Source organism: Carya illinoinensis, chromosome 9 (genome assembly GCF_018687715.1).
Source record: "Carya illinoinensis cultivar Pawnee chromosome 9, C.illinoinensisPawnee_v1, whole genome shotgun sequence".
In the NCBI taxonomy this organism is placed as follows: Eukaryota; Viridiplantae; Streptophyta; class Magnoliopsida; order Fagales; family Juglandaceae; genus Carya; species Carya illinoinensis.
The window spans coordinates 33,914,492-33,937,780 of NC_056760.1; the positions used below are offsets into that span (position 1 = coordinate 33,914,492).

At 35.6% G+C, this 23,289-nt stretch overlaps 1 protein-coding gene across 1 annotated transcript; it reads left to right on the forward strand.

The window, feature by feature from the left end:
• The first annotated feature begins 21,176 nt into the window (after positions 1–21,176).
• On the forward strand, positions 21,177–21,557 carry LOC122277018 (TMV resistance protein N-like). The gene has a single exon (XM_043086902.1). It carries the CDS (start codon positions 21,177–21,179, stop codon positions 21,555–21,557), a length of 381 nt encoding a protein of 126 aa, XP_042942836.1.
• Positions 21,558–23,289: the final 1,732 nt, after the last annotated feature.

Here is a 23,289-nt window from a genome sequence, read left to right on the forward strand (position 1 = left end):
TCTTTTTTCTATAATTTGACTACTGATTTTTTTTTTCTTCCTGCTTTTGTGCGTTCGTGGGTTTATATATATATAAAAATTATATATTTTAATATTTTCTCCAATTTCATATCTAACCTTTTATCTATTTTAGCAGCTAATCAAAAACCCAGTTTATCTGTTTTAGCTAATTTTCATATATCTATAATCTTTTTTCATATATAATAGAGTAATGCTAGATACAGTGCTAAAATGTGTAAGTCTCGTATACTCATTTTGAAAAAAAAATAAATTTTACCAATAAAAAATAATTTTTTATGTGTCCAAAATTAATTATCCATTTCTTTCAAATGGAGTCCACGAAATTTTAACACCCTAATACTGTAAATATCATTAATATTATTGTAACACCAAGGCTCATCATCACGCCTAAGCTAATCACAAATTCTATAAAATTTTTCTTTTGAATAAATATTTATGTAAACTCTGCTTGGTATTTAACGAATAATTTTGGAGTAGATTGCAGGTCCAAAATTTATTATAGCAAAATATAGATTTTATTAGACTTGGCAATTGGGTTAAAATCTTTTAATGACCAAGTCAGAATTGGCCGAAAGATTTATGGGATAAGTCGTATTAGTTTTAGAGGCTAAGTAGGGGCCCATAACTCACTAAAAAGCTCAAATCTTGTGCACCTAAAACCCAAGCCCATGAGAATCCAAAGATCAGTTTCTGCGCCACGCACATTTCCACGCCTAAGTGCATCTCCCATGCACGTTTCTCCCTCCCCTTTCCTTCTCTAGGGTTTTCCAATCACCTATATATATATATATATACACACACACACACATGTATTTCTCTCCTGCATATAGAAACTGCCCAAGCCTTACCTTGTTGCACCTCCACAAGCCACCAATCCTGTAATGCCCCAGTCCCGCAACGGTCGGAGAATTACTTCCTGTAACTTAAAGCTCACATTTCATCAAAATTTATTCGTAAAATCTGCCAATCTTCAAAGATTTTATATGAGTAATCCACTATACTTAAATAATTATCTCTCCCGAGCTCCATAATCCTAATCTTAATCCTTAGCTAAACTATTCCAAAATCATCTGAAAAATATTGTGAAGATAAAGGATGAGATATCAACAACTCAGTAAGCAAATGACATATATTAGTATGTAAACATGAACATTTTCACAGAGTTCAGAATGCAAAAGCAAAATATTTCAGTTTCAATATGTAAATCTCAATAATACTTATTGTCAGAAAACGAGAGTGACACTTCAAATTGTTCATATTCAAAAACCAACTTTTTATATTCAAAGACCCCTTTAGCACAACATGACTGAATATCTTTATCTTATCATATTATATGAAAATACAGACCATGTTTAACTCCTGTGGTAGGGTTGTACATTATGAGAAAAGCAAAGCAGAACATAAGTCAACATGTTACCAAAGTGATTGCACTCAGAGCAGAGGTCACTATTATATCCTGTGACAGGGCCATATGTCACTATTGTATTCCGTGATTGGGCCAAAGGTCACTATTATATCCCATAACTCAGCCAAAGGTCACTATTATATCCCGTGACGGGGTCAAATATCAAAGCAAAACATAATCAGAATCAGAGTCTATACATAATTCAAAAAGTCATGCCAAAGGTTTTTTAGATACCACATTATATCAAAACAGAGTACTGAAATAAATCCAGATCATTCCACATATTCAAAAACAAATTCAGAACATCTTCACATCACATGCACACATTTTTATCAATTTCATATTCACTCTTTTTGCGTAGTTCAAAAAATAGAATACGTAAAATTAGCTCATATCTACACTATTCATGACAAAAAAAAATACTTTCTCGTATACAGATTTTATGCATATGCAGAACACATTATTGGGGTTGCTTTCAAATTTCTTTTCAAAACAAACATGCATACTTTCAAAAAATCAACCTTATTTCATTTCTTTTGATGCAAAGTCTAGTATACTCTACAAGAAATTAGGCCTTTTCCATGGCTCAAAATCGTCGCAAAACCCCATTTCTTTTATGCAAAGTCTAGAGATTTTAGGTAAGACCCTTCAAGCATTCTGTAATTCTTTTCAATCACAAGCATGCATGCTAATTTTGTATAATATGTTTCTCATGACTTTATCAGGTAGCACTAATTCTAACAAAGTAACAATATATTTGGACAGTGTTTAAGAACTGAATCAAAGTAGTGAGTTTACTTGCTTCAGTGGCACCAATTTTTGCTAACTGGTCAGCAATAGAGTTGCCTTCTCAATAGGTATGCTACATAGAACAAGTGATTATTTCATCCCAAACCACTCAAGAGGTGCTAATCAAGAGCTAACCTTTGGAATTACTCATGAGCTAGCTTTAAAAAAGAAGAAAATATTGCCATGCAGATCTTGTTACTCATGGGCTTTTCTGTGTGTGGCTTTAAACCAGCTAATCTTCATGACTTTAGAGAAAATATTGATATTTGCAAATTATTGAAATTAGTCTAATGTGATGTTATTTTCAAGAAAACTCTTTATATTATGTCTAAGTTTACTATGTTTAGTCTTTACTATTACTAGCTAATCCTGGAAGTTGTCTTTCTGATTTAAAGATGTTTTGAGTCTCAATATAAGTATATATATTAGATTAATGAGAAATGAAGAGTCAGGACATTTAGAATCAATCTTCACGTTGTAGATTGAAATTTCTCTCAAATCTGACTCTATTTTCCTTCTATTATTATCAACACAGATTCATTAATCTTGGGGTTATTAAATAAATAAAAATAAGAAAAAGGCAATAAGTTCTATTTAATTCCTGCCAATTTTGGTACCACTATATCCATCAATTTTTTGCAATATTTTCTTCATGACTTTTTGCTTACATCCATCACAATGGATGTTAACTTTGAGAATAAATTTCTGCATGCACAAGCAAGCCAAAAAGAAAACAACTATAAAGCATAGGTAAATACTATTCAAATGGAATCAAATACCAAGATACTTAGCTATTATTGGCTTTAGGTATATAACATGGGGCTAGCAGAAGGAGGCCATAAGATAAAGAAAAACTCTACTTACAGTCGTCTAGAGGAGTTTTCGTGCAGTCTTGTCTAGCATGGCACACAAATGAAATGACACATTTAATATTTTGCTAGAATGATATCAAATGAAACTCATATCTAGGTGATTTCAAAGAACACACCCAGAAATGTCTTCTTCCATTGTGATCTAGGTGATTTCGGAGATTGCAAAACAAGACTGCTCGAAATCATGTGCACCTCCACTTTTCTATCGATTTGCAACCGAGATGAAGACTTGAAAGGCTAGATTTTGCTAGCATCAAATAGCTCATAGGCCAGTAAAGAGCTCCTCTTAATTCTTCAAAAAAATCAAACATGAGACTCATTCGGATAAAACTCAGAGACGCCATGTGATGGGCTGGTCGGAGCACTGAAGTAGAACTCACCAAAACATTTAGGGGTAGAAGGAGCGCTCATGTAAAGTGAAGGATGTGAACTATTGTCGTTGAACTCAAAATCCATGGTAGGCGGTGGAATCACGAACTCCATTTTTTTTTTTTTTTTAACTTAAGTGATTATTGGAGGTTTGGTAGAGAAGCTAAGACAATTTTGAAAAGTGTAACGGAGATGAAGATTAAAAGGGCAGAGCAAATTGTAAGAGAGTAGATGTAGAGATTCTTCGCACATGTTAAACTCAAAATCCATGTCAGGAGGTACAATTTTTCTTTTATAACTTCAATAATTGTTGGGGGGTTTGGTAGAGAAGCTAAGACCACTTGAAAATGTAACTGAGATGAAGATTAACGGCAAAGAAAATGATGCAATTAGAGATTGTTGACCATCTTGAGTCATCCATATTTATATATTTTTTGGCACCAATTAATAGAACAAAAACTTTAGAGATTGCGAAGCGATGTTTACACCGACTGAGTTCTTCTTATTTTTGTTTTATTTTTTTTAAATCGGTTGACGTGGCACACACTAGATCATCTGACTGCATGACGACTACAATACGAAGACTGTGCCTAGAAGAACTGTAAGATAAAATACAGCCAAACACGATACAATGCAGAACAAGTTCATTCAAAAGATGTAGAAATAAGCAAAATTTCATATACATGGAGAACATTGGTAGGATCATTATACTTGAAAAATAGTAATAAAATTAGGAAAGAAACAACAAAAACTGAAAAATACCTATCCATATGCAAATACAAAACTATGGAATCCAGCTAAACAATTTTCAACAAAGGGTGCTCCTACAAGCTCAAACATATCTTGCTGAAAATAAAATAGAATTATTTAGCATTTAACACAAACAACAAATTACAAGGTAATTAAAAGATGTGTGCGGAAAGGTAAAAACAGAAAGGGTAGAGTCTGTGTGGGCATGAGTAAACCAAAATAGGGAGGGTGAGATCAAAGAGTTGGAGGGTTGAGAAAAAGCCTACTAGCGTGAAGAGAACTATTGGAGACGACATTACATAGATTCAATCAACGAAGATGCACAAGAGGGTTCTAGGGTTCAAATCGTAGAATCAAAAAAATTAGAAATAGGGTTCAATTTGATCACAAAGAGGGTAGATAGAGGATGAGAAAGTGAGAGAGAGAATGGCTCACTGAGAGGAGGTGGTCAACGGCGAGAGTCCTCGTTCACCTGAGAGTTTGTCGCATGACAATGAGAAATAGGAAAAAAAATGTAAGAATAAAAATTGGAGGGAAAATCGAATTGGCCAATTGCAGTAAGAACGAAAATGAAGATGACAAATTTAAAAGAAAGGAGAATCGGGATATGTGAGTGTACGAGGGAAAATCAAAAGGGGGAAGAGAAATTAAAATTCGTGCCTATTGCTTTAAAAAGACATTCCCAACTATTTATGTTTTGCTGCAATACATTCTATACCATTTGCAAACATTTTTCCATTGTAAAAAGTGAAAAATGGATGCAAAAGTCCAGTATAGGCAATGTGGCAAATTTTTTCATTGCAAAAAATAAAATAAAAAATTGTTGCAAAAACCTAGTTTCAGAACTTGATGTTAAAACGCTGTGGTGACATCAAAATCACTAGAATTGATGACCTATTGCGATGATTTTATTTCCAACAATACTAAAATCGTTGCAAAAAATATTTTTTTCTTGTAGTGATAGGAACCCCGCTTACCTGAACTTCTTAACTTTAAAAAAATTTTCACAATAATGCTCAACGAATAATTAATCGTCACATATAAAAAATTATAACTTAAATTTATCTTAACCCAAAAGTATCATCACTTTCCAAATTCATCAATATCCAACTTAATCTTTGACTAAAGTAATAAATTCTAGCTCACTTACTATTGAGGTCTAACTATAAAATATCAAATTCATTATAACTAGAAAAGTATACAAACATAATTTTGGTTAAATTAAAAAAAATATTCTTTTAAAAGGATTCAAAATAAAATATTGTACTTACTATTCACTTCAAAAATTCATATTAAAAAATATATATATACTGCTAAATAATATAATTCAACTCTATATTTATTTACCTATTAAGCTATATACTTAAAAAATAAATAAATAAATAAATAAAAGTTAAAACTAGGCTAATCAAGAGTGGGTGGGATCTACTACGATAGGGACAGTGCAATAGCAGAACAGGTGGTCATGTCTTACGGCTGGATGACGATGAATGAGTGGCAAGTGGCTACAACGCTAGACCTCCGTCTCGCAAGGGGCTGAGGGAACAACCCATGCTCAGTTTCGGGAGTAGAAAAATGGAGACTTAATGGCAGTGGAGAGTGAACCAAAGGCTGTTTGGCGATTGAGTGGATGGAGGCGTTGGGCCATGGTTCAACAGGAAGGGGGCAGTGCTCTATTTTTATGCATGCAAAATAGGGGTTGTTGTGGTGGATAAACCGTGCGCTGAGGTGGTGACCAAGAGGAGGTGCAGTGGCTCTTAGCTACCATGTGGTGTTTCTGACGTGTAGGGTGTTATGGAGGAGCAAGGGTGGTGATTTTCCATTCAGGTTGTTGCTGCGAGAGAGAGTGGAGCTTCTGCTTGGAGGGGCTCACGTGCAGTGTCTGTGCAATGGTGATGCGGTTTCTTATGGCTGGGCACGAAGGGGTAGGGCAGCGTTGTGGCACTAGGCTGCTTTCATGGTGTTTCCGAAGATGGGCACGGTTGGAGTGGTGAACTCTTAAGGAGTTTGGGTGGCTGAGGTTCCATGCGTGGACTGAGTAGTGGCTACCTTAAGGTGGTGCGGCGGCAACCCTAGTCTAGAGGAAGAAGATGAATACGGGATCTAACTCGTACGTGTTCTATATATAATTGGGATTGTTGTCGTGAATATATATCTGTCGTGACTGTAGGGGCCATGGGAAAAGGAATGGGCATGGTTTGAGAAGTGCATGAGAGAGTGCATGTGTGGCGAACATGGTGATGGCAACCAAGAACCAACTAAGGTTTCAAAAATAAAAGATCACAGGGCTGAAAAATAGGTTTAATGATTTTAATGGAAATGAGACTCTAGAGTTGTAACTTTAAACACTTTGAAATTGATAACAAACATTTGAAAAAAAAAAAAAAAAAAAAATCAAAGGCTGGGTCCTCCTAAATAAATTAGGCCTCGATTTAAAAAAAAAAAAAAAAAAAAAAAAAAAAAAAAAAAAAAAAAAAAAAAGGGGAACTAAACTTGTTCAATAAAAATTTATCACGCCCATAAAAATTTTTTTAACTTAAATATGAAACCAAAAGAAAATTTATAATTCACCAAAATAGAGATTTTAAGCCTATAATGAATTTTGTTACATACAAATATAGTTGCGCACTAATATGTGTATCAATACTGATTTATTCATACTTAAAATTTAAATTAATACTGTTTTTAATAAAATTTACTTTTTGACCAATCACATCATATTGATACACAATTATACTTACAATTATATTTTTCCTTGATTCAAATCCCTCGGCCGCAGCACCTGGACAAGCCGAGAAAAGAAACCAACCCACAGCCCAATCCCACGTTCAGCTAGCATAACCACAGCTACATCAATCCCCGCCCCTCACTGTGAATTCCTACAGTGCACTACCCACAGTCAGTAGAGGGCGATCACCAGGACGGGTAGCACCACGTGAGACGCCGAGCACACAAATCTCATGGCAAAAAGCCAACCACCGAGCCACTTCATGCATGTCCAGCAAGCCATACCTCCTCTTTTACTCTTCTCAACTACCAGCCACTTAAACCTTCTCCCTACACCTGACACCGAAAATTTCTAACAGGCGTGCTCTGTTTGCACCACGCCAAAACAAAGGATTTATTTTCCCCATGGTAAGCCACAAACCAGCCACCGCACATCACCAGGCCCCCTCCACATCGCGACCACCTGCACGAAAAGTGCCTCCAGGCACTTCGCGCCACTCCAAATCCGTCGTTTTTCTCTCGGTAATCTCTCTCTTCCCCTCATGACTTGCTCTCTCTCTCTCGTCGTTTTCTCTCTCTGAGTGTCTTGCTACTGCATTGACCACCTTTGACCTCCACCCAGCTCACTGCTCCGTCACGTGTCCCATTCTCTCTCAGTAAGCCTCTGTCGCTCCTCTACCCACACACAACGCTGCTTGGTTTTAAGTAAAATGGAAATTATTTCAAGTTCCACCAAAAACTTTCTCAGAGGATTAGTATTGGCTTCATCAAAAGTCAATCATATATCTTTAAATTTTAATAAATTTACTTAAAATAAACTTATATTGAATTCATCAAATAAGTATTTGGAAAACTTTGAGCTACAGTAATTATTACTCATCCTTCAAATTTGAAGGTCTACAATTCCACATTCAAACTAATATTTTATTTTAATTTTAATAAGAAATGGTTTTATTTTATTTTATTCTAAATTAATTGGGAATCAATTATTTAAGTACTAAATTAAACTATTAACGTGATCCATATGGTTAGTATAATTACAAAATATGAAGAAAAAAATTAAAAATATTATTATTAAAAAAAATATTATAATATTATTTTGATGAATCTAATGACTAATCCAATGTAGAATTATAGATATGAAAGTTTTGGATTTATGAAAAATGTGTACTTTTCATCAAATTTTAAAGATAAATTTGATGAGTCCTATACTAGTACTCTTACACATAGTAGAGAAAATTTGCTTTAAGATGATATTAAAATTTGCTTTAAGATGATATTACAATTATGCCCTTTGATTTATAAGCCAAATCGTAATGTGTTTTGAACTCATATTTTGTTGGGCTTGATTTTAAGATGGGCCTAAGTTTGACTGCAGAAGACTATTGTGTTATTTATAGTTGGCTTTGTCTCACTTTATATTTGCCCAAAAGGTTTGTTCAACAAAAAAATATTTAAGGACTTAAATTATATTAGTTGTAATTAAATTTTTAGTTTACAATTGAATTTTGGTAGTAAATAGTAAGTATTTAACTCTATTTTAAACGCTTTAAATTTAATCAAGTCTATTTTTATTAGATGAAATTGTGCTATTTACTCTAATAGATTTTTTTTTTAAAAATATTTTTTAATAGAAGAGTTAGGGCCACATGTCTAACAGTGACCTATTCCCAATTTTATTAATAAACTCTCACTTATGGCGGAGGAATACCGTTATTACATTTCAATCATCCGGGGGTTTATATAATTGCAAAATACCAAAACCCAGCATGCAAAAAAAGGGCCAACCTAACCGAAAACTAAATGCATATCGAAATTGAAAATAGACCTCTAAACATAACTAAAAAGACAAAGCAAGAAGAAACCAAGCAAGACTAATACAACTGTAAAGTGGGCAAACCAGAATAATCCATACAAATCAAACCTTTCAACAAATGAGGAATATCTGCACTTGAATTCCAATTAGAACCTAACCCACCCACTCCTTGTTTAGCTAGCCAATCAGACACTTTATTACCTTCTCAAAATATTAGAGGCTTCCTCTAAAAAATCCTCCAAATACCACACACCACAATGTCTATTTTTCCACCATGAAATGAAATTCATAGAGTCAAGTTCAATTTTTACAAAGTATAGACCCAAAGATTGACACATTTTAAGCCCATGTAAAAGAGCTAATAATTCTGTTTTATCGTTGGAGGCAATTCCAATATGAGATGCAAAAGTGTGAATTAAATGACCGTACTCTTCTCTAATGATACCACCAATACCTGAAGGACCTGGGTTGCCAAAGCTACTTCCATCCGTATTAAGTTTAACATAGCCCAAAGCAAGTCGACTCCATTCAACAACTTTATATTGACGGTTTAAAAGAGCTACCACAAGGATGTTTAAAGAATTAAGCACTTGCATATCAAAGGATGACAATCTTGAGACTTTATTGATGTTCTTGCAAAAAATCCCAATCCAATATTTTATAGAATTCAACAAAACTGAAATAGTTTCACAAGATCCTTCCATGTGTGCTAGACACCGACGTCCCCAAAGTCTTTAGGTAATAATCACAGCCAAAATCCCCAAAAGTAATCCAACCTAAGTAGAAGAACTTGCTCAATGGAACCAAGATTCAACAGTATCTTTTTTGAAATTGTTAAGATGATGTGAATCCATTCAGTACTCTGTTTTGACATGATGTAGCATCTAAAATACTTTTAGCATGACTTTTTAATTTTGCATCTAATTTTGTTTTTATTTTTTCCAAATAAGGCCCCACTATGGATGATAATAGTGGAATAACGCCCTACCACGAGTAATAATCACAATATAAGGCCCCTCCATAGGTAATAATAGTAATATACAATCTTGCCATGAGTGATAATAGTGGTATACAAACCTAACACAAGTGATAGTAGTGGTCTCTATTTGAGTGCAGACCATTTTGGTGATAGAGTGTTTTATGTTCTGCTTGGCTATCTGCAGATGCACAACACTACCACGAGGGTTAAACATAACCTCTATTATGATATGATACTCTGATATAATGATGATGATACTCAATTATGCTATGCCAAAGGATAAATTTGAATAAAAATGTTGATGAACTTTTGCTCTGACATTTTTTTATAACATGTTTGATTTTCGCGTTCTGAAAGTAAAAAAAGAAAAATGTTTGGTTTTGCATTCTAAATTCTGTAAATGCTCATGTTTACATACAAGCATATGTTCTCTACTTACTAAGTTGTTGATAACTCACCCCTTATCTCCACAATATTTTTCAGATAATTTTGATGGTTCAACTAAAAATAAGAGTAGGAAGTATTAGCAAGATTTTATGATTGTAGAGGAATAACTACCAAAGGATACAAGTAATTGTTGCAGAGTCCTATTTAGTAGATTTATCATTTTCTATTATTAGGAATATTTTGAGACATGGATGTTTCGGAATCTTTGCGGAGATTTTAATTTGTTATGTTAACATTTTTCTTTGGTGTCCCAGAGGAGGAACATATATATTTGTGTTGAACAATTAAATTTATATCTTATAGTCTTTGGAGTATATATAAATGTGTTATGGGAGATGATTTTAGGTAAGAGGAGCTAACTCTCTGGACCTCCGGGATTAGGGCGTTACAATTATTATACTATGTCTATCTCTATTCAAAACAAGAAAAATAACCTAAATAAAACACGTATGAAAGAAAAATTTTCTTAAATACATGTTGATAGGGGAGTAGAGAAAATTAAATGAGCAATAGACATTAGTTGTAATGCCCCAATGGAAGGCCCAAACTACATGGCCTATACTCTAAAAGGACTAGTTAATAATATAACTAGAGCCTTATTGGAACCTTCTAGAGAGCAAGAACTTCTCATTCTCAAACAATGTAAAATTTCATACACCACCTATCCTTATCCTTATCATATGGGGTATCACATTAGTGGCCATTACAATCAAAGTAGAAGGAAGGTGCCAAAAAAATGCAGCAAAGGATGTAATGCACAAGTGATATTATGGAAATAATCAAAATATAAAGTGGATGAGAGAAAATTAAAGAATAACAAAAGTCTAGATAGATGAATAGTTAAAAGGTATATGTAGCTAGTGAACTAACTTAGCATTAAATTGATATGAAATTTAGTTTCTTTTTTCACATTAGAGGGCTGAATGGATCCTCATAAGGTATAGGTCAAACCCAAGACCAAGAAAGCTCACAGGATAGAGAGCCCAAAGCCAACGGTCCAAGAATAAGGAGCCACCAACTAGAACGCATCAATACTTAATTCAATTTCAACCACTCACGATAATGATCGGCACAATACACACCCACGATATCTGCATGGGTATTAAGTCCCTAGGCATAATGACTAATTTGGGACCCTAATAATTTGCATTCCAACAAGAATAAGAAAAGGTAAGTCGTGTGGCAAGCCTCTCTCACCCTTCACCAACTCGAAAAGTAAAGGTCAAACAACATGCCTAAAGTAATTTATGAACCCCCTAAATTCGAAATACTCCCTAGATTATACACTGATTAGTCTTCAAAGGTGTTTGTAGACACACCTGGTGCCTTCTAATTTTTTAGGTTACTTGAAATTGTGGACTCAACTACAAAACACATCCGCAACATTTTGGCACAGTCTGTACTTGGGATCTCTTTCACTACATCTCATCATGCTTTTTGTATCCTTGTAGAAACATGCTCCCAAGTAATCCTCGATCAAGAAACTACAACAAGTGTTTGAGCAGACGATAGGATGGAATAAAGATTCACGGTGATGGAGGAGAGGTTGAATCGGATGACTCTAGAAATGGAGAGCCTCCAGTAGCATAATAAGGTTCTCAGGCAAAAAAGTGCACTAAATGCTGCACCAAATCATGCTAAATGGATTGAAGCAGAATCACAAAACATAGACATTACAAACCTTAATGATGAGGAGAAGAGGAAGATGAACCAAGATTTACGCCATCTAATGGAAAAGTATGGAGGAATGGTGATGTGAACCCCAATCGACTTGCTTTGAGACCCAACAACAATATTAGAAAAACAAACCTAAGAAAGCCAATATCAAGTCTATTGGATGGAGAAATCTAGACCCGATGAGATCTCGTTTCAAGAAGCTAGATTATATTAAAATCTAGACCCGTTGAAGAACCCGTCTCAAGAACCCGGGTTACAAAGGAGGAATGCCACAAAGGTTGTGATTTACTTTTGATAAGTTCCAACATTCAATCAAGAACAAGATGAGATAAACTCAACTCACAATGAATAAAATACATCAATTTCAATAATGTTTTATCTTCTCAAATGGGACTACAATTGGTTTAAATAATAATCCCTAAAATCCTAAGTGAGCCGCGGGTACTTTAGCGTGAACAGTGCCGAGTTACAGTACTTCTAAAACTCTAGTTCATTAGAAAAAAGACATGTGTGGGCTGACATCCTCAAGCTCACTTATTCTAAACTAATAAAATAAGCTCCTTTAATGAAATAAATAAGTTCAAGGCCTTCAATAACAATAAGCCCAAGTCGTGTCTTTCGTAGCGTATCACATGGATGAAAACTAGACCTCCTAGCCCATCTTAAATCTTGGACTCTTGCTAAACACGTCTCAATTGGATTTCACTCATCCTTGCATAAGCTTCTTTGATCTTCCTAACTTTTGATCTTGTAATTGCCTCAACTGAAACTTGCAAATGATCTTTACGACTTGGTCTCCCTTGGGGCCCATAAAATGGCTAGGAAGATAGGTACATCCCCTATTGTCGATGCTCTGTCAACACCAAGAACTTGCCCTAAAACACCCAAAATAATGATGGAGCCACTCCCATTAAAGTTCAAAGTTCCACAAATAGAACTATATGATGAGTCTAAAGACCTAGTCAAAGGCCTGGAGACTTTTGAGGCTCACATGACTCTTCACGAATTCCTAGAACATTGTTGGGCCTTCCCCTTGACATTTGAGTAGATGGTAAGAGAACTATTCAGAGCCTTACAGTCGGGTTCCATAGACAGCTTCGACAAGCTTGCTAAGAGATTACTGATGTAGTTTATGGCGAGTAGATGATGAAGGCGACCCATGACTTATCTCTTGACCTTCAAACAATGGGAGGACGAGGGCTTGAAGGCATATCGGTCCCTGTTTAATAAAGAGTGCATGACCACCAATCATCAAGATGAAAAAATACACTTGCTAGTCTCTTGAGAGGTGTATGGCCCATGAATCCATTCATGGCAAAACCAGCAAGAAGAACTATGACAACACTATTAGAATTCATGGATAGGGTGGACAATCCCATCAACGTTAAATATATGCTCAAGGCTCTAACTGCACCAAGAAAGTCTGAGCTGGAGCAGGCGGAAAGAAGTTCCAAGAGGCTACGGGAAAGCCCAAAAAATGGCTAGAAAGTGCTTGCACATTAGAAGGCAGAATGGAGGCATGTCTTCTAGGAACCAAGGTTCCAAGCTTTCCAACACAAACTTGAGGTGGAAGGGGGAAAGCGAGGCATGTACACGAGGCAATAGCGACTAGACTAGGAGGGCATGTCGTTTCCACACCTACACCCAACCGAAGGGTCATAGGATGGAAAACTACTATACCCTGAACAAGGAAAGAGAAGAAATAAGGGAGAACGGAGAGTTGAAAAGATTGGTCGCCCAAAACTCAACGTCCAGTGGGAAATCTTCAAGCCAGAGAATGGAGCAATCACAGAGGCTACATCAAACAGAAATCCCTAAGAGGTGAAGAATAATATGTGGAGATTCTAAAGATAGCCCTCACCAAAGCCCTACTAGGAGCAATACGCCCTTGGGCAAAATCAAAACGTTAGCAAGAGGATTTACTAAGGGTGGCTCCAATTACTCTAATAGAAACACATATGCATTGAGGTCCAGATATTAGGAAGTGTTCTCAACGAAGAGGCCCCCAAAGGAAGCAAGAAGCCACAAGACAATAGCTATATCTTTTGGTGCTGAATATTGTGAACAGGTCCTTTACTCCCATGAGACGCGCTGGTGGTAACATTGTTAGTCACCAATTATACCACCAGGAGTATGGGTGTAACTGATTCAGTTTGGTCTAATTTTGGACAAAATTTGAGACCTAACTGGTATGCACCTGTTTTACATTTTTAAAAACTGATTACGCATCAGTTATCCTCCTAAACTAGTACCTCTAGTTTTACCCGTTCTAGTCCAGTTTGGTTCAGTTTTCCAGTTTTAATAGCATTAGTATATGTAATAGTATTAGTTATAATGATTAGAATAACTATATATTAATATTTGTTATAGTGATTTAAATTTATTATAATTATATCATTGATAGTGATAATATTAGTATTATTATATCATTATTTCAAATATAATTATTTATTATAGTTATTTATATTGTAATTTATATATAGACTTAAAATATATTACTGATCGTAATATAATATTAGACTATTAGTAGTAGGTCATAAAATGTAAATTGTTAATTAATATATATTATATACTAATGTATATTTGTATTACTAATTTACTAACGTACTTATCAAAAAGAATATATTGAGAATTTATTAGGCCCTAAAATGTTATTAATATATATATATATATATATATTATTAAAGCATATGATCAAATAAATCTTCATATTTAAGATTAAAATTTTATGTTATAAATTATAATAAAATTATCTTATATATAATTATAATATATATTATATATAAATTATATATAATATAAAAAAATTAATTTAAAATATAATAGCAAACCGGTCAAGTCTAGTCTAATCTGGTCCTACAAAGCATATAACCAGAATTGGAATGGTACCGGCCAGTTTTGGAACAAAGGGAACATGTCATATTTTTTGATTTTCCGGTTAATTTTTACACCCCTAACCAGAAGTATCTTCATCGACAATGGCAGTTCGGCTGACATCCTTTTTTGGGATGCCTTCACAGAAATAGGGATTGACCAAAGCTGGTTGCATCTCTAGCCCACGCCAATGAAGCAACTCTGCATTGGTGCTGGCGAGGGTGTACAACGAACCCATGGGCACATGCTGCCCGTTTGTGTTAGGAAAGGACCCTGCACCACCACTACCATGACCAACTTTCTGGTAAGTCATCCTACAATGCTGTTCTTGGGCATCCGATCTTGAATAGCTTGAAAGTCATTACCTCCATTTACCACTTACAGATGAAATTTCTAATCAAGGCAAGTACTAGCACAATAGTGCTATGTGCAAGAGCTCAAGAATGTAGGAAAAGATGTGTGGATGGCAAAAAGCTCAAGTTATGGCAAAATATCATCACCGCCATCAGAGCTCATTGATTGCAAGGTGGAAATGTGGGGAAATCATAACTTAAACAAGCAGAGGCGGATGAGCCTCTAGAGTTGGTGATTTTGAATCCAAACCATCTTGAAGCCACCACAAGGATCGGGACCAGAATGAGGCCCGACATAAGGTAGAAGCTAAAGCAGCTATTGATTGAGCACAAAGACATATCTGCCTAGAGTTACGAGGATGTGCCTGGGATAGATACTTGAGTAATCAAGCATTGTCTTTGTGTAAGTCCAGTGGTCAAGAAGGTCCAATAGAAGAGAACGAGCTTCAACATGGAGAAGTACGCGACCATAGTCGATGAAGTTGACTGCTTTTTGGCCATGGGGTTTATCTGAGAAGCGCACTACCTCAAGTGGTTATTCAACGTAGTACTGGTGAAGAAGTTAAATGGCAAATGGAGGATGTGCATTGACTTAACTAACTTAAATAAAATATGCACAAAATATAGTTTTCCCATGCCTTGCATTGACCTGATAGTAGACTCCATGGTGGGACACTGCATGCTAACCTTCATGGATGCCTACTTGGGATATAACTAGATCCAGATGAACCCAAATGAAGAGAAGAAGACATTGTTCATAATAGATTGTGGATTATATTGTTATCAAGTCATGCCCTTTGGGCTTATGAACATTAGGGCCACCTATCAAAGATTGGTGAATCGCATGTTCAATGAGTAGATAGGACTTAACGTGGAGGTTTACGTAGATGACCTACTTGTCAAGAGCAAAGAGCCTGAACACCACTTAGCCAAGTTATGGGAAGCTTTCACCATACTGCAACAATACAAAATGAAGCTTAACCTAGCAAAGTGTGCTTTTAGTGTAGATTCGGGCACGTTCTTGGCTTTCATGGTGTTGGAGAGGGGGATAGATGCCAACTCAGAAAAGATCAAAGTAGTAATAGACATGAAACTACCCCGGAACATAAAAGAGGTACAGAGGCTGACTGGCGGGGTGGCAATTCTAAATTAGATTGTTTCTAGCTCAAGGAACAAATGTTACGATTCTTGAAACTATTGCGGAATTCCAATCCTTAAATGAAGAATGCAACCAAGCATTCGAAAAGCTAATGGAATACCTAACCAACCCAACACTCCTAAGTTGAACCGAGCAAAGAGAAACCCTATACATGTACTTATTGATCTCCCTAGATGCAGTTTTGATGGCCCTAGTAAGAAAAGAGAGGAAGAGTTAAAGGCCGGTGTACTACATGAGCCGAGCCTTTAGGGGGAGCCAAAGCATGTTACCCTCAGATGGACATGTTAGCATTCGCCCTATTGACGACTACTCGGCAACTAAGGCCATACTTGCAAGCTCACCTGATCAAGGTTTTAACAGAAGCCCCTTTAAAGAAAGCACTCCATAAATCAGACGCCTATGAGCACATAGGTACAAGAAGAAAGGATGCGAAAATCACTCTTATTATACAATTGAATATTACAAAGTACAAAGTCCCCCACTCTCAAACAGGGTGAAAGAAATAAAAAATAAAAAAATAAGATTTCTCTACACTTTGGGACATGGAGTCACGACAGGGAAGGCATTAGGCATCAAGTCTCAGCCCAGGTAGTCTAGGGAGTCAAGGTCTTCGCGATTAGGCACAAACTTGGCCTGGTCCAAGGTCTTGGGATTGCCATGAAGGTTCTTCTCCATATGCCCCCTCAAATTCTCTAATCCTCGAAAGTACCCACAACTCCAAGCTTGCTTATGAAGTTGCCTTATTGCCAAAAATTCGAGAAAGAGTCTAACGAGTTTGTCATTGGCGACGGTGAGCTCAGCCTCTAGCTCATTCACTTGTTCCTCATGAGATCTCATCACCTCCTTGAGCCGTAGATAGGACTCGCCCAACCATATGTACAGGTCCTTGGCTTTGTCCTTGTCTATCTTGAGCGTGGCGTTCTTGACCGTGAGTGCCTCCTTCTTGAACTAGAGCTTGTTGATATGCTTGTCTAAGTTGCAATGAGCTTCTACCAAAGAGGAAAGGTACCTAGACAGTGCTCTTGGGCCTCATTTACCTCCTCCTCGAGGCAAAGTGCCTCTCCTCTTCGAAAGCCCTAGCTTCGGACCAGTGGCAAGACACCTTCTGCCTTAGGTCCTCCATATCCTTACAAAGGTCCCTAATGATCTCCTGCAAAGACTAGCTATCAGCCTCAACCATGGCAAAGGCCTTCTTGGCATGCCTTAGCGTGGCCTTGAGCCTAAACACTTTTCGATAGGCCTGCCAGCCAAGAATGTGCAAGGCCTCAACCTCATTCTCCATCTCGGCTTGACCATCCATGACCCAAATCACAAGGGAATCGAACCCTTACAAAATGAAACTGGTTAGATAGCTAGAACAGGAAAAAAAAATTAAAAAATTAAAAAGAAAAAATATCACAACAAAACAATGAGAGAGAAGTCCCATCGAAGAGAGGATGCTCCTAAGTTGATCGGTCATCTCTCGTATAGCCTTGAACCTAGCCCCATTGGTTCTTTATCCCCAAAAGGCAAGACATGGAGGTGCCATCCCCACCCCGGGGTGCCAAGCCGCCTAGCAACCCTAAGGCAAAATTAAGGTCACTTGTGATGTCAAGGGTTCCTCAAGCCAAATGTCATTAACTGTCGTGCCTTACGACCACTGAGAAGAGCCAGGGCCCATGAAACTAACTTTAGGGGAAGCCTCCTCGAAGACGGTGATTGGGGAGGTATCCCACTTGACAGACTTACTAGAGGAAGATAAGGATGTCAAAGACCCATCCTCACTCAGCATCACGAGGTCTTCACGAGGGGGTCGTCCTCTGTACCACTCTGGATGACCTTCCATTTGGCTCCTCCCTCCATTTGGCAAGGAGCAGCCCCAGAAGTCGACGAGGTCCCTTGATTGGCAACTCTAGAGGTAGAGTGGGCGTGACCGGTCCCCATGAGGTGCTCCATGGTAGCAATGTCCTTGGGTGCGTCGAATGTTGAGTGTTGCATGGCCTTGAGGAACGCCGCTTCCATCTCTTCTATATCTTGCTCAGGACCGAACACCCCCAACCTGTCTCCCAACTGGGTAGAAGGGATATCCTAGAGCGGCGGAGGTGTAGCCGCGGTCTCTTAGGTAGAAGATTCACATCGCCCGAACCAACGTCAAAGCCTTCCAACTCAAGGGTGATCACCTTATCCTCTGACAAGACCTACTCGCCGCTCCCCTCAAGCTGTTGTGTAGAATATATCATTCATATAACTTGAATTGTTATATTCAAATTTTAAAATTTATTTTTCAAATCAAATTATTCCATGTAAGTACTTTATTATGTGTATTATCCATACGAGTTATAAATAAAATTTCTTAATAAGAGATAGACTTTGCCATAAAAAAATAAAAAGTAAAAAGTTTAAATCCTTTCTTTTTAAAATTATTTTATAATTCTATTTCAAAAGGAGGATAGTCATATAAAATTGAGATGATTTTTAATGAAGTGGCTATCGGTTGATTATAAAGTGAATTATAAAATAGCTCTAAAAGAGTGATAGCCACAAGTTTATTATTAATTTTTGTCATAAAGAAGGTTTTTCTTTTTTTTCTTTGAAATTTTTTAATTTCAAGTAAAGAATATGTGTGTCAATTTTTTCAAATTCTAGGCATGTTATTTGAATTCTTCTTAATACAATAATTGACGTATGTATATAGAAATTTTATAAAGATATTGATACAAAATAATTCAAATTTTTTTTTTTTAAAAAAAAGCCCGAAACTTTTTTCTCAAAACTCGTATTGATATAAATAATTTAATTTATATAATGGTCGGCTCAATTGAATGGTGTTGTGTGGATGTGGATAGCCGGGCCATGATCAAAAGAGGATTCCTGTGCATGGCAATTATTCCTCCAAGCAACAAATTGCCTATATAAATTAAAGAGGCTGTTTGTGAATTTCTTTTTAGGATCGAATTTTGTATTATATATTTCGGCTGGAATCGACTTGTACTATCTATATAGACTATATGTTTATAAGGAGAATATCCTAAATATATAAAGAGGTAGGTAGGAGGAAATAATGTTCCTAATCCTAAGCATGTTATTTCAATCCTTATTAATATAATAATTGATTTATGTATATAGAAATTTTATAAAGATATTAGCAGCAGCAACAACAACAAAAAAAAAAAAATCCAAATTTGAGCAAATGAAATTTACCTAAACGTAAACTCCAACTCGAGCTAAGTGCAAGTTTGACTTGACTCCTCCTTTCTGATAAAAATTATAGGAAATGTAAGGAAAGGCATTTAAAAAGAAAATACCTGTTGTACTCCCTAAAAGATCCTCCATCATTTTTCTCAAGGTCATTTCAATTTTTCGAGCAAATGGACAAAAAGCTATAAAATATAGGAAAGCAAGTGTTGTGAACTTTGGATCCTTCGGTCAAAGACAGACACAGATGGGAGAGATAAAGACTGACGACAAGTTTTTCTTCAATGCCATGGGTATAACTTAAGGACGTGTGAATCAAAGTTTAGCTTCAAGTGATAACGTGTGGGTCCCGAACGACTTTGATTTCCATATTTATTTTAATACATTTTATTTTTTTAATATTATTTTTTTATTTTATTTTATTTTTATTAAATTAATTGAATTATTCTATTTATTATATAAATACTACATATTTATTATAAAAAAAGTTAAAAAGAAAAACTAAATAAGATATAATGTATAATTTACGAGGATAATAAGTAAAATTATTTTAGGTTTTTAACACTGAATTGAACCAATTGATAGACTCCGGCCTATTTTGACCATGGGCGATGATCATATTCTTCGCAAAGCACAGCATGTGCATGCAGGTAATTCCTGCAAACAACAGATCGATTGTGAGCTTTTCATTTCTATACGATAATAAACTCATCTTCATTCATCTAATTTAATAATTATAATTTTTTTAAGTTTTTAAATAAAATATAATAAATAATTCAATATTTTTAAATTTTAAAATAAAATAATATTAAAAACTAATATTTATTTAACTTTCATCGCATCACATCCTATTTTATTTTAATTTAATAAGCAAATCCCTCGTATTGTGTACACTTTTTATTATTTACACTACTTATATAGTGACTCAATTGAGATCAAAATGGAAGGAAATGTAGTGAACGGTAGTAAAAAAGAGAAGACTTGTGGGTACTCGCCAAAACCATGGATTCTTCCCAGCAAGTGTTAGATCCTTAATTTGGAGAAAGACCGAGGGGACAAATAAAGATTACGACAAGTTAGATGGGAGAAATAAGGAAAATTTTATGTAGTATATTATCATTCTATTTACATTCAATTAAGTAAGAAGTTATATATTTACTACCATTAAATAATTATTTATTGCATGCTTCTTTATCATCAAATAGTGATAAATATACCATATCATATATAGTGGGATGCAAATGGGATGGTGGTGTGGTATATAGCATTACTCAAGAAATAAAGACTGAGGACAAGTAATAGGGGAAATAAAGATGGGAGAAATAAAAACGAAGTAATGTTATACATCACACTACCATCTCACTTGCATCCTACTATATATGATGTAGCGTATTTATTACCATTTGATGATAAAGAAATATATAATAAATGATCATTCAGTTATGGTAAATATGCCACTTCTTAATTAATGAGATGGAAGTGGGATGATAATATGATGTATATAATTTTTCATAAAAACTCATACCTTTCTTGACAAAGAAGAAGAGATATGGTGATTAGTTTGAAAGTAGCAGCGTCTTTGGTAATGCACAAGGAATTTCAAGAGAGTTTAATTACACAGTGACAGTGTGTCACTGACCCACTCAAACCATCTTGATCCACTTCCTTAATATAAAGCTCCTTACTCACATGTCTCTCTGCATGCACTCAATAACTCCTGACCCTTTTTTCTTCAAAGAAGCTACCAAGATTTCAATCTCTCCCATGGTCATCCCAAATGTCTCCTTCTCCTCCCCTGCTTCTTCCCATCCTTGGAATCATGACGTGTTTTTGAGTTTCAAAGGGGAAAATACCCACAATACCTTTATCGGTCATCTACATCACGCTCTCATTGAAAAGGGGCTCAAAACCTTCAGAGATGACATGGATCTTCAGAAGCGAGACGAAATCTCTCTAGCACTTTTGGAAGCTATCGAACAATCTAAAATTTTCATCCTTGTCTTTTCTAAGAACTATACCACTTCCACGTGGTGCTTAGATGAACTCATCAAGATTCTCGAGTGTCAGAAATTGATTGGCCAAATTGTTCGACCCATTTTCTACGATGTGGATCCTTTAGATGTGCGGAAACAGTTGGAGAAGTGATGGATATGCATGAAAAGAAATTCAATGATGATATGCAGAGGGTGTTGAGGTGGAAGGTGGCCCTCAAAGAGGTAACCAATTTGTCCGGTTGGCATTTGAACAATGGGTATGCTTTAATTTTTTTTTTTTTTAATGCAAGCATTGATATCAAATACTTGAGTTGTAACAAAATATGTCTCTCTCCTCTTTTTCATTTCTCTTTGATTTTATGGTAGTTGCACTTAATTGGTTCCAATTTCTTTTAGCTGCTTTACTTTTCATTTCTTAATTCCTCTATATTAGTGGCACTAAAGGAAGCCTTGATTAGATTCTTCTTATAAGTGACTTCTAGATTGATCCTGAAATGCTTTTGATATGTAACAATATGATTTCTAGATTGTCTTGCTTGAGTGGCATGCAGGCATGAGTCCCATTTTATCCACACCACTGTTAAGGAGATATCAAGTAGAATATTGAAGTGCACATTTTTAGATGTTGTGAAGTACCCAGTCAGATTACATTCTCACATACATTCCATGAGTGAGTTGTTATGTGTTGGGAATGATGACGTTCGTATGGTTGGAATTCATGGAATTGGTGGAATAGGTAAAACCACTATCGCAAAAGCTGTATATAACTTATTTGCTAATCAATTTCAAAGTTGCAGCTTTCTTTCTAACGTCTGAGAAACTACAAACCGGTGTGGCCTTGTTCAATTACAAGAAACACTTCTATATGAGACCTTCAGCATGAATACCAACTTAAAGGTGGGAAGTCTAGATAGAGGAAAATGAATTGCAGATGCATGACGTGATACAATTGATTGGTAGGAATATTGTTGATCAAGAATCACCCAACAAGCCCGAAAAGTGAAGCCGATTATGGTCTCATGAGGATATTCTCCATGTTCTAATTGAAAACACGGTAAGAGCACTTTAGTCCACCTGTTCCATTAATTTTATCATTTTTCTTCTATCAATTGAGTCCTAATAGTTTTTCTTCCACTTGTTCTATGATTTATTAGGGAACTTATAATGCAATTCAAGGCATAACGCTAGATTTGTTCGGGCAAAAATATATTTAGACTACTTATAATATGTCATACACGCTTTTCAGAGAGTCATAAAAGTTTGTCTAATGAGCTAATATTGCTTGATTGGGATGGATACCCGTCACAATCTCTGTCGTCCAATTTTCATCCTCAGAAAGTTGTTACTCTCAACATGCATCATAGTAAAATCAAGCAATTCAAAGGAATAAAGGTAAATATCTTACCTCTTTTCTAGATTTTAAAATAAGAATTCAGATGCATAGAACTTTTCTTTTAAAAAAATTTACTTCTAAAAAAGAAATTTATTGGTAATTCTTGGAAGCTAATACAATATTGGTCATCTCACCTTTATTTTCTAGGTTTGTGAAAATTTGAGAGAAATAAAATTTTCTTTCTATGAATACTTGACGCGCATCCCTGATGTCTCAATGATGGCAAATCTTGAGAGTTTGGATGTTCATGGCTATTGCAATTTAGTTGAGGTTCATCGATATGATGGAATTTTAAATGAACTTTCTTTGAATGTTACAAATTGCTCTAAACTTAGACGTCTTCCTAACTTGAAGTTGCCACGTCTTCAATCCCTAAGACTTTTTTATTGCACAAGTCTTGAGAAATTTTCAAATATTGTTGGATAAATGCCTCTGTTAAGTCACATTTGGTTTTATAACAGTCCCATTCAAGAACTGCCTTTATATCTCA

Coding starts and splice junctions, on each gene's coding strand:
- LOC122277018 (XM_043086902.1), top strand. CDS start 21,177: ATGGTCATCCCAAATGTCTCCTTCTCCTCCCCTGCTTCTTCCCATCCT.